This window comes from Bombyx mori, chromosome 27 (assembly GCF_030269925.1).
Source record: "Bombyx mori chromosome 27, ASM3026992v2".
Lineage (NCBI taxonomy): Eukaryota > Metazoa > Arthropoda > Insecta > Lepidoptera > Bombycidae > Bombyx > Bombyx mori.
Window position 1 is genome coordinate 2,603,549 of NC_085133.1, and position 13,475 is coordinate 2,617,023.

Here is a 13,475-nt window from a genome sequence, read left to right on the forward strand (position 1 = left end):
TTAGAACTTATATCTTAAGGTGGGTGGCGCATTTACGTTGTAGATGTATATAGGCCAATAACCGTTTGACAACCAGCTGGGCTGTGAGCTCGTACACCAAACTAAGCAATAAAAAAAATTGAACCACATGTCCTATGTAAGCAATGTTCCATGATTGACCTTTTCGCACCTGCCCTTACCATCCGTTAGACGCAAACTGACGATCGCAGAAATTCATATCGCAAGACATTCAAAGAGTTCACACAATTAACACGGAATCTGTAGATAATGGCCAACGTTATTCAATTTGCATAATATTTAAACTAATGTAACTTCACCAACTGCTATTAAACGCAGAGCTTGAGAATTTCGTGCTTTTGTTATTGACTCTGAAAATGAGATCTTTTCTCGATTAGGTAGTTTTGCTCCGAAATTTTCTCTTTTAAACGTGAAAACTAGCTGATTCTGCGGCTTAAGTTAAATAATTACTGGAGACTATGGTCCTTGGTCATCTAATTGATCCACACTTTTAGCTACACAAAATAATTAGGCATAGATAGTGTTGATCGGCACATTCTCTACCTTGGTAAATGATATCTAGTTTTACAAAATTCAGTTTCCGAAATTTAAATTTTTAAATAAATTCGAATCAGGTTCTAGATTACTCCGTGGCCTACGAGAATAGCTTATGACTGTTGCGATAGTACCAATGGATATCAGCATAATGAAACCTTTTCAGAACGCCAAGGGGTCTATCAATGCTGATTGAGTATTAGAGGTATAACTATAATTTAGTTCAAATGCATTATGGTCATTTCAACTGAGATTTTGACTTGATTTATTTATTGATTCTTAGATTTTTTGTTCTTTGTGTCTACGTGAAAGACAAGGCCAATATTATTGACGGGAATCGATTTAAGACCTCTAATATATAATTCGTGAAATTATTGAGGACAAACAGCCGTAAATGTGCGGTTTGGTAATGGAAAATTTTATAAAAAATATACGGTCCGGTAAGCGTAGCCTTGGCAGTCATTTTGCTGATATTGTTTTCCATTATTAATAGCATCCCTCCTCTTTACAATTAAATAAACATGGGATCATTTTGCTTACATCAAAATTAAACCTCTTATTCGAACAGATTACTATGCGAATTTAGGTGAGACTTCATTTAAAAGGTAATGATCGTACTTGTCTTATCATAATAATATATTTAGTGGTCATTGGACGACGGCTTAAGCAGCTATGTATGTTTATATAAGCCGAGATACCATCGGCAGGCATAAGATGACGCTTCTGTTCTGAAATGTCTACAAAAAAAAATATATTTATATTTACTCACATCGACTCCGCCGTTATTCCATGGAGGCAGCGCGTAATGGGAGGGGTCATTGTGTCCCCCTCCCATGTGCTCTGCCATCACAGACATCCAGTGCACCAGACCTTGTGCCCCGCCGCCGCCTGTCGTGCCTGAAACAAGCAGGGATTTGGATTCGATTGGCTTTGGATACTTTTTCCAAACGCTGTCCAGACATTCGATCCATCTTCAATATCTACCGAATTCCTAAACATAACTATGTAAAATATCATGCACCTTGGAACAGAAAGTTAAACTGAAATGTAATGACGGCATCTAAAGAACAACCCGAAAATGTACTAGAATATATGAACTAGAACGGTGAATATTGAAAATTGTATTATAACTGGACCTTTTTATTTCGTCTTTTTTCTTAAATAATTACAATTAATTCTATGTAAGGTTATTTTTACATCTTTCCTAAGTTCTATCCACGATCAACAACAGAACATGGAAGCAGAAAGAGAAGACTCTATAATCTTACTCAGAGCGTTCACTCATGAATATGACAATGACATTTGCCACAACATTGGCAGTGGCATCCGGTGGCATCTCATGTGATGTTCGATTGTCATTTCTTAACAGTGAAAATAAGTGATTTTTAAACTACATTATTGCTTCATCCTGAAAGCATTTCGAAATCATATGTAGTATTTGTTTTTATAGAAAAAAGGTACGTTATGTATGTTTTTTCTATAAAAACAAATACTACATATGATTTATATTTATTATTTTATATTTATATTTATATTATTATACATTAGTACAAAAATAAGGATATCAAGATGTCCGAAGTACTAACCTGTTGGCACGGCGGCGGTCTGCGCGGTCTGCTGTTCCTGGCCCCCTCCACCGGTCACCCCCCCTCCGCTCCAAACAAACGCTGATGATGCACCCGCCTTCTGAAACAATCAGTATCTTGTATTACCATTGAAATTTAAAAAGATCTATTTAAATTTCTATTTAGTATAATGTCATTCGATTCCGTATTGCTATTCGAAATATTTAAAATAGAATGCAGTTCCAACTGGTTTAATTAGACAAATATTATTAGAAAGTTGGACTTATTGGAAGCTCCCAGCTGGAAGATCCCAAAAAAATCTATCTGCCGATTTAATTATTTTATTTGGAATATTTCTACAACTTCTAATTCACAAACCTTTAGCCAATAATAACATGGTGGATATTGCTTTAAAAAATCAGCCTGCCGTCCAAACTACGTTAATTACCTCACGCATTGTGTCGTTATTCTCTTCGTCAGATGTTTCGAACCCAAAACCATTGGCAAAGAACATGTTAGTCGGGTACAAAGAATAGCAATCAGCTACGTTTCTCCTTTTCTTGCCAAGACTGGCCAGGAAACTCTTATACAGCTGAGTAGGCAATAGGAACGGAGATCGACAATTCTGGAAGTCATCCTTGAACGCCAAATTTTGGGTCCTAAATGGATTTGCGAAATCAAACTCTGGTAGAAACTCTTTCTTGATGAAATCTGCAACTGGGTTGTATGATAGTGTATTTTCTGTATAATCTAAGGCTGTGTTAGTTGATTCTTCGTTAGGTCCATTGTTTTCTAGATCACTGGCTTCAGATATACAATCGCTTGAGTTATTGCCGTCATTCTGATCAACTTTGTTGTCTTCATTTGTAAATTCTTCGAATTCTTTCTTCATTTGTAAGTCAATCGGACTTTTCAGGAATACGTTTGATAACTTCACCGACATTTTGTTTTATTGGCACTAACACTAATACAAATATAATGTTTAACTTTGATATAATTTTCTTTGAATATATAAATAAAAATAGATATTTCTTATTTTTTAATGTAGGTATTAATAGGAACTATCGTTGGGTAGGAAGTGCCTGGACTGTAGCTGTTGAAAGTAAAATACTTTTATTAATTCTGTTACACTATCAACGCTTCACCCGTTTCTTGGAATAATTGTAATTATTTGAGTTTTTTTCGACACTATGCCACTTCTAGGCTTTACTACTCTGTATAGACGTGATCACTATATTACAAAATTATTGAAACAGTTAAAGTTAGCATGCCGAGAGAATAAAGAGTGATCCACGAAATAAAATCTAATATCAAAAGCTCTATGCGTTTTGTAACAAGTGTGTGAAATGTTTTGCTTTTAAAACCTAATTGGTGCGACAGAGTGCTTAGATTCTGTTTAATTCGTTTGTATATATTATTATAACGCGCATTTTCAATCATACGAATCCACTTTGAAAAACATTTCGTTGTGAAGGTAATTTTTTCGAAAAAGGCGACATTGCATCTGATGGGCTGATTCCGCTTGTTAGTTTACCTGCAGTAGTCAGTTTATGAGCTTCGCAATTGAATTTTGGATAGTATCCGATTAGAATATATTTTTGTTTATCTTATAAGATTTCTACACGAATAAAGTTATAGTGTCACTTTTTTTTAATACGCTTTTATTAGCTTCAGACGTATGTATGTTTGTAACGGAATCTTTGAACATGATTTTGACCCCCTTCAAAACGTCGGATTAACTCGAAATGACAATTCAATATTAAAAAAATAAATAAAAAAAAATCAATACATTACACTAAAAAATGAAAAATAAATAATAGTTTAAAAAAAACTAACAAAATACGGTTTTATAGAAAATCCAACTAAAAAATAGAAAATAAATTTTAATAAATTTAAAATAAAAATAGTGTAAGAAAAAATCAGTAGCTATAAATATTTTATGAACAGATATGAGTAGAAGAGTTATTTTGATAATATCCTGAAAAGCACCCCACTTTTTTTTACAATAAAATCATTTTTTCTTACACTATTTTTAATTCAAATTTATTAAAATTTATTTTCTATTTTTTAGTTGGATTTTCTGTAAAAGCGTATTTTGTTAGTTTTTTTAAACCATTATTAATTTCATTTTTTCTTCCTCTCTATTCACTGTTAGCCTAAGGGGGTAAGCTACGTTCGGACCCAGGTCCCATAACACTGGTCATCAGTCAGAAGCAACAATATTCAATAGTAACAACTGTAGCATATTTTATAAGCCCTGTTAAAAACACAACAAGCATTATATGTGTTGTATTTTATTTATGATTTTTTTTTATTGCCCTTGTAGGCGGACGGGCGTACGGTCCACCTAATGGTGAGCGGTTACCGTTGCCCATGGACTTCAGCAATACCATGGGCAGAGCCAAGCCACTGCTTACAGTTAAGTATTCTCTACAAGCCTCAAGAGTTCAAGCCTTGTTCTTTGATATACAATGTGTTTAGAATTTTAATTCTTATAACCGAATCTTTGTTTTATTAAATACACCGTAATTCAACTTTACTTTGAAGTCTTTACTTTAATATATCAACTTTGACTAGTTAATTACTATCCCGATTTATCGATTTACCAGCATTGAACGAATACATTAATTAAGTGTTGGTGTGGTAATTAATTAAGTCGTCGTGGCCTAAAGGATAAGACGTCCGGTGCATTCGTGTTGAAGCGATGCACCGGTGTTCGGATCCCGCAGGCGGGTACCAATTTTTCTAATGAAATACGTACTCGACAAATGTTCACGATTGACTTCCACGGTGAAGGAATAACATCGTGTAATAAAAATGAAACCCGCAAATTTTAATTTGCGTAATTACTGTTGGTAGGACCTCTAGTGAGTCCGCGCGTGTAGGTACCACCACCCTGCTTATTTCTACCGTGAAGCAGTAATGACACAGAATATAATTTGGCGGCAGTTACATTGCGCTGTCTACGAGCTTCGGTTTCCACTTAACAACAGGTGAGCTATCCATTAGTAATGTTGGAAAAACCGTTTGGAAATGACTGAAACTAGGTCATAGGCTATATTGGGCTAAAAATGTTTGTCATCCTAAAAATATCTAGACGACCTGCATACGTAAATAAAAATTCTACTCGTATCGATTCTTTCGATGCTCGTATTAGAAGGGAATGGCAATCTGTTACGGCAATTGGTTGGCAAGTGATACTAAAATATGCCATCCGACATACACCGAATGGTAAACAGTTGACGTCACCCAAAACACGTCATTACGGATCCTCCCGATCCATTAACGGTGCTTTTAGGTACCTCGAGCACCGGTCACCGTCCTCGTCGAACCCGTCGCTTGCGACGAAGGGCTCGACGAGCGAATTAACCCATAGACACAGCCCACTGAGTTTCTCGCGGGATCTTTTCAGTGGGTCGCGTTTTCGATCCGGTGGTAGATTCTGCGAAGCACTGCTCTTGCTAGGGTGAGTGTTAGCATCACTCCGGTTTGAGCCCCGTGAGCTCACCTACGAATTAAGGTTACGCTGAAATAACCTCTCAAGGCTATCAGGTTAGATAGGAAAAAAAGAAGAGAAAGACGAATCTAATCTTGAATAACTAGAAGAAAAACTAGAAAGAGATGGCGGGGACGAAGTTAATGTACTGGTTTCATCAGGTTCACATCCTCCTCGATCTCACAGTCTACGATGCACTCAGAGTAGTAGAAGACAGGATGAAATGGTTTAACATCGTGAGGACGACACTCATTGATGGAGGTGATCACGACCCTCAGACATGGGGAACACGGCTGAACTAGGGGTAACAATCTACACTATGGTATGCTTTATTTATAATTTGATGGTCAGGCTTATTCAACATCATTTCAGTCACACAACTTTATTGTGTGCTTATAATTTCGATTTTGTTGATTCAAATGATTTTACTCTTTAATTCATTATTCACTATGTCATGTTCGTTAATAATGTCATGATTAGGTCATTAGGTCATAGATCAAATAGTTTGCCTTCAAAAATATCGGCAGACAAGGTTACTTTTAATAATAATACAAATAATATTAAAAAATAAAATGAATTTAATGTTTATTAAATGTGAATTTCTAATAAGCAATAAAGCTCCTATTGTAAGCTATTTTTGCTATATAAGATTCTGTACAAGAAAGAGTTTTTACAAAAAAGGATTATCATCAAACAAGAAATTTTGCACCGTTTCTTGTTGGAATTTATTTATATTAGAAGAATGTGGATTGGAAAATTTTCCGTTCTATCTGATAATAATGCTTGCTAAATGGTGATAAAAAGTGAATTGGAAAAAACAATAACGCTAATAATATTATTATTCCTAATAATTTTAAAGTGCTTCAAAGATTTACATGTAACATTTTGTTATTGAGCACTAATTCAAGGTAAAATCTAATTTGAAGTTAAAAACATTATTAAGAAACATAATGCCACTGTTATAACGGAAGCAAGGAATACTTATATCTCGTGCAAAATCATTTTGAATTAAAACAAATCTTCAATAAGGAAATGTTTCGCAACAATACAAACAATCATTTGAATGTTTTGTTTATTGTTTATGTAAATAACGAAAATCAATCGAAACAAACATAAAATAATTAAACAATACACAAGATAATTAAATTTGTAATTACGGACGTTTTGAAGTTAGCATGAGTCGCAATCGTATGCCGCGAATATTATCACGCGAACGTAATGTTCACAGCTCTGTGACAACGCACACAGATACTCACACATACGGACACTCATTAAACGAACACATTTACATCACTAATTCAGTAAACACGCGCTTTAAGCCTCGAGTCGGCGACCAAAGACAAAAATTTTCAATTAAACGTTAATTTCAATCGATCACTAATCAGCTATTTGGCGCGAACGACATTTTTTCATCTTAGCACCGACGGCCTTTTTTGTTGTTCAAAATTCATTTCAAATTCGGAACGCATTTTTCGAAGCGGGTGAAGCGTTTTGAATGTAGCACCGCGACAAATCGATTGATTCGTTTTTTGAATTCCCTACTATTATTATTGTTTATGGAATACTTTTTTTCGAATTTTAAAAATTTTCAGAACGAGCAGTCTTTACCGCGAGGTATTCGCTGTGGAACTCTTCCCGTGAGGTTGCTGCAAGGAAAAGCATTTTCGCAACACATAGAAGGGTTTCTTAGGCACACATGTGCTCGGGTTCATGTATTATAACGTTCGTGTGTCTAGACTGGAGACGTATTATCGATGTGTGCGTCGACTAGCATGTTAGTGTGTGTATTTTACGACTATGAGTGCATCCCTTTCGAGCTGCATGCAATTTATATGTGTGCACTTTTTTTTTTCTAAAAGTAGACTCGTTTCGTGAAGCCCGAGCGTGTGTGGGTGCGCTATATAAAGCGTTCCATATTCGAACTTATTCTATGTGTGCTAAGATTTATTCTCGTTTGATTTATGCACATGTATTTTTCAGTTTTATATCGGCGATATGAGAATCTTGGATGGCAAAGAAAATGTAGGAGGAATAAAAAAGCATGCACTATATATTTCCAGGTAGACACATTTTCTTTAACCCATTTATGGGAGGTTTTTGAGTGTGTGCATAGGGGGGTCGGGGTTGAACGGCACAGGAGGGGGGAACATATAAAAATGATAACGCATTGCAAGACGGCAGCTTTTATGGTTTTCCTTTTTTTAATGTATTTTTTATTGAAGCGATGAGAGTGCACGTCTGAAATATTTATTTGAAAATTTTCGCCATCTTGATAACTTTTTTAAGACTTTAATCCCGTTCCATTCCATAACAACGTCGCATTGGAGCTACATAGCGCCTTATCCATCTATCAAAACACATCTCATTCGCATCCTATATGAAACGGCCAAGCCTGTGATTGTTCAATGTTAATTTCTAAACTTTTTTTTTATTACTTAGATGGGTGGACGAGCTCACAGCCTGATGGTGAGAGGTTACCGTCGCCCATGGACTTCAGCAATGTCAGGGGCAGAGCCAAGCCGCTGTCTACCGCTTAATACTCTCCACAAGCCTCGTTTGAAGAAGGACGTGTCATAGCGCTCGGGAAACACCGTGGAGGGGAGCTCATTCCATAGCCGGATGGTACGTGGCAAAAAAGATCTCTGGAAACGCACTGTGGATGATCGCAGTGGCTCCAAGTAGTATGGATGAACTCTACTCCGGTGGCGGGCGGTGCGATGGTAAAAAACTAGCTGTACCCGTCCGCTTCGCTGGGCATTTAAAATTAACACTATTATTTTTCACCCCCACAAACATTCTCATCATTAACGCCCCCGCAACTGGTGTAGGGAGTCCAACACTCATATAAATATTATAGCCTATCCATTAAGTACATGTATTTTCTACACGGATACCAAGTTTCAAGTCAATCGGATGCACGGTTCAATAGTTATAACGGAACATCCCTAAAAACCACTGTAGATTTATATATTAGTATAGATATTGATATAGAAGATGATGGTATCATCTCGAATAATTCCTCAATAATTCCTAAGTCTCTCTTTACCAATGCTTAAACCACGTACTGGCAAGCGCAGTATAAGACGGCCCTCTACCAGTTACTCTACCAGTACGTTGGATGCAAGTGGCAACGGACCGGTAGCACTGGACATCAGTTGGAGAGGCCTAAGTTCAGCAGTGGACAGTAGACAGGCTGAGATTATTAAACTACGATGTAAGTTCATATTAAGGGTAGAAAACATTTTGTTAATTAAGGGTGTGTTCGGAAAAAAATGCAGTTACATGAGGGAGCTCTAGGCTCACCTGTGAGTACCGTTTACCGGCGCCCATAGACATCAACAAAGTCAATGGCTCTACCCTCATCGAGACATCATCGAAGCCTCAATTATATCGTATAATGGTTATACTATAACTTATATCTCAAGGTGGGTGGCGCATTTACGTTATAGATGTCTAAGGGCTCCAGTAACCACTTAACACCAGGTGGGCTGTGAGCTCGTCCACTCTTCTAAGCAATAAAAAAATGGTTATCTCTTTTTAGCTTTTTTATTGTTTAGTTGGTTAGACGAGCTCACGGCCCACCTGATGTTAAGTGGTTGCTGGCGCCCATAGACATCTATAACGTAAATACCGCCGTCCACTAAGATGGTTTATGTCTTAGAGACATGAATTCTAAGACAGAGCTTTATAGTACAACGGCTACCCCATCCTTTAAAGCTGTATGGGTGACTGTTTCGCGGTGCAAATAGGCAGTTACAACACATTTAACCTAGCGTAAGTAAATCTAGGCTGGTAGTCGGTATCTGGTGGCGCAATACTCAGAGAACACTGCTGCTCATTCTCCGATCAAACTCTTAGACACCCTTTGTAATACTCTCGGGAAAAGTTTTACTGGTGGTAGGACCTTTTGTGAGTCCGCACGGGTAGCTACCACCACCCCGCCTATTTCTGCCGTGAAGCAGTAATGCGTTTCGGTTTGAAGGGTGGGGTAGCCGTTGTAACTATACTGAGATCTTAAAAATTATATCTCTAGGTGGGTGACACATTTATGTTGTAGATGTCTATGGGCTCCAGTAACCACCAGGTGGGCTGTGAGCTCGTTTACGCATCTAAGCAATAAAAAAAAGAAAGATCGGGTGGTGTTAAATAATGCTGAGACCAGAGAACATATTATCTTAATGCTTGGTGATGTATCTACGATCGTTCTCATAGTGCATCCTAAGATCTGAAGTGAATAAAATAAAGGAGGCGTACAAAAAAAAAACTCCTCAAGCATTCACTTAAAAGTTTGTGATGATTTTTTGAAGTTTTTTTTTTTCAAAAATATCCATTCCATATTCCAAATTTATTATTATTTACTGCAATGCACCATTTTTAATGGCGACATGAAAATGACACAAAAAATGATGCCCCGGGTGAGGATCGAACTCACGACCTTAAGATTATGAGACTTACGCGCTGCCTACTGCGCTACCGAGGCCGACGACCTTGTATACAAAAATAAGAATCACTTCTGAAATATGACTTTTAAAAAAGCCTTGTTTGCATAGAAATGTTGTTTCATAATTATTCTAAGCATTTTTTCTCCCAATTTTCCAATTTCGCTAACTAGTCCGATAAGTGGACAATTTTAGAAACCGAACATATTAAATAAAGTATCTGTACACAGAAAAAAAAAAAAAACGTAAAATGCAAGTAAAAATATATATCCATATACATATACTAATACATATAAAAGCAACAAAATTATTCTCAAGACTGCGCTACACAGGTGCGCTTTCCCTGTGTTTTGTTTGTGTGCGTCGGAACAGAGACTACAATGGAGCGGTTAGTCGTATTTAAAAAAAATATTTAGAATCAAATTTAATTAAAACCACTTTTAATATTACTTTTCTGATATGTCTGAATTGTTCCAATCGAAAACGGTAAAGCATTTGAAATATTAGAGAACTTGCGGCGCAGCTATTGGCGCCTTAATTGGCTCCTGAGTTCCGTTCCCAGACCGAACGAACTCTTTATCTCAATGTTTACTATCTATAAATATATTTATTTATGGTACTTCATGTAAAGTTTATATTGGCGGACTTAATGCAGTCAACCAAAGGTGCAGAGAAAATAGTGGTAGGTGCAATGAAATCTACATTAAATTACAAATATATACACAAAAATATATACATACCATAAATAAGCGTAAATTTAAATACATATATGCACAAATACACCTACACAAATACATACATATAAATATAAATATATAAATAAATAAATATTTAATAACAGTCACGCCACGTTAACTTGTCCCGTGATAAGTTCGTAAAGAACTTGTGTTACAGGTACCAGATAACGGAAATAAATATAAGATTTTTATTATACACATACACATATTTAATATACATCCATAACCCTGGAATAGACATTTATATTTATCATACAAATATCTTCTCTTGGCGGAATTCGAACCCGCGACCCCCTTGTGTAGTGACCATGCCACTTACCACTACACCAGACGGCCGTTAAAATAATAATAACGTATAAATATATGAATATTTATACATATTTAAGTTTATAGCTATGAGTTCCCAGATACAGAGAATCCTAGTTTGGGACCAGAAGTGTGCAATTTCCACGATTAGTTATTATAAAAAATTGCGTTCTTATAACGACGTGCACGTACTTGACAATGACATTGTATTTTATGGCTTAATTGCCTTTTGATGAATGCGCTGAAACATGCAAAGCCTCAGAGATAGCATCTTTTTTTTTTTTTTTGGTCAGCAGGAAATCGCCGGACTTCCGCCCTCCCCTGGGGATGGAGGGCGGGGCATGTCGGAGTCGAACTGACTAAAACCTCCTGTCGCTCAACAACCCGCGTCCGAACCTCGCATGAGACAGAACCCATGAGAAGGCAAAGGGGGGAGAGTGAAGCGTTTAGTGCGGAGCACATCTCTCCCATCACCCTCCCCCTAGAGATAGCATCTTAACCGACAAAGATCGTCAAAAATTAAATTATTTTAATAGACCTAAAATTTATCAACATAAACCGTCTCTACTCCTTCTTCTGTTAGATATTCCTAGACCAAAATAGGTGACGCTCTGCATGTGAGCGTATCCAGCTTCAGTTCTAAAATACAGGGATATTAGATAAAGCACTAGGCTAGAATAGCCTTCGTTTCCCAAGTTAATCCCAGTTGGTATTATCATTTGGACTCGTATGCATTGGAGTGCTGGCTGTATGTACTGCGTGAGGTTTTATTGATTTTCAATTTTGGAACTAATTTATTTATTTGAATTTAAGAAAATAATACCGTGTTTTAAACTTTAAAATCGGAAAACATATGGAATTGTTTAATAAATAAAAAAAATCAAAAGAAAACTTAATGTTGTTCTGAATGACAATACTTTTATACTATGTACCTACGTGGATATCAATAGTGTTTCTTGTACAAAATGCTCATTTTTTGATCTGACATTGTATAGATTGAAAATCGGATCCTGATTGAAATCTCATCGTAAATGCCTACCCTTGTTGGTAGATTGTAGAGGTCGTCCTAAAAATCGCTAAAGTTTTAGACACGCTTGGGTAGATACCACCATCCTGTAACTGAGACCTCTGCCTCATGTTTTGATGTCTAGGGGATCTGGTAGCCACTCAACACTAGGTTGACCGTGGGCTCGTTCACTCATGGAAGATACGAATAAAAACAGAAAAATAAAAATATCCTTTGTTTCCATTAAAAAATACTTTCAATTCTAGTATATAATAAAATATAATCCTCGCGCACACACACATACGAGTCACGTGTACACTACGATCCGAACTCATATCACACATACGCCCTTATAGCTTGAGCGACTTGAGAATACACTTCGAGACAAAAAAATGTCTAAAATTTATTAATATTTGGTAAACATTTTTTTTTTTCATTATCGATAATCCTTTTTTTGATGTGTGTTCAATTTGCTATGAAATGCCCACGATGAATAGTATGCGGTATAGTAAGTTATCGACATAGCACAGCGAATTAGTAAGCTGAAGTGGTAATGGGCTGGCCATATTAGCCGAAGAACCAAAAACCGTTGGGCTAAACTTGTTCTTGAGTGGAGACTGCGAACTGGCAGACGTAGTACAGGATGCCAGGATGTCAAGCTGGGTGGAGTGACTGATGATCTATGCAGGGTGGCTGGTAAGAGCTGCATCTGAGAAGCCCAGGATCGTGCTCAGTGGTATGCCATTGGAGGGCCCTATGTCCAGCAGCGAACTTCTATAGGCTGATGATGATGATAGATAGATAGCAAGTTAATGCGTGATCGCTTTTGTTCATATAAATTAAAAAGCTGTACCCGTCCGCTTCGCTGGGCATTTAAAATTAGCATTATTATTTCTCACCCCACAAAGATTCTCATCATTAACGCCCCCACAACTAGTGTAGGGAGTCCAACACTCATATAAATATTAGCCTATCCATTAAGCACATGAATTTTCTACATGAATACCAAGTTTCAAGTCAATCGGATGCATGGTTCAGTAGTTATAACCGAACATCCGTAAAACCACTGTAGATTTCTATATTAGTATAGATAAGGAAAACTATTTTTAGGGTTTAGATTAGAGTTTTTTATTCTCATTACATTGTTTCCAATGTCGCAAATGCTTTACACTTTTCGTGGTCACGTAAACCCACCAATCTTCGTAATCCGTGACCATTTTGTTTGCGACACGTGGAAACCGAAGAAAATACCAAGAAATTTAATCTTGAAGTAGATCAATTGGAGGATCTTAGTCTACGGACTTCTGTTCTTACTGTCTTTTGTTGATCCACCTGGGGAATGTTTCAGAGCACTATTTCAGCCGATCCCATCAT

At 36.8% G+C, this 13,475-nt stretch overlaps 1 protein-coding gene and 1 non-coding gene across 4 annotated transcripts in view; both read right to left on the bottom strand.

Moving 5' to 3' along the window:
• Positions 1-13,475, bottom strand: part of LOC101738651 (zinc finger protein rotund-like) — a 241,869-nt gene that overhangs the window by 169,698 nt on the left and 58,696 nt on the right. For 2 of the 3 annotated variants that reach the window (XM_062676382.1, XM_062676380.1), the window contains exons 3-4: positions 2,139-2,238; positions 1,322-1,449 (exon numbers count right to left, since the gene is read on the bottom strand). In XM_062676382.1, coding sequence (XP_062532366.1) covers positions 1,322-1,449; positions 2,139-2,238 — 228 coding nt within the window. The remainder of the gene's footprint in view (positions 1-1,321; positions 1,450-2,138; positions 2,239-13,475) is intronic. The other variant, XM_062676381.1, reaches the window with a different exon arrangement.
• On the bottom strand, positions 10,021-10,093 carry TRNAM-CAU (transfer RNA methionine (anticodon CAU)). The gene has a single exon. It is a non-coding gene; the product is annotated as a tRNA-Met (tRNA).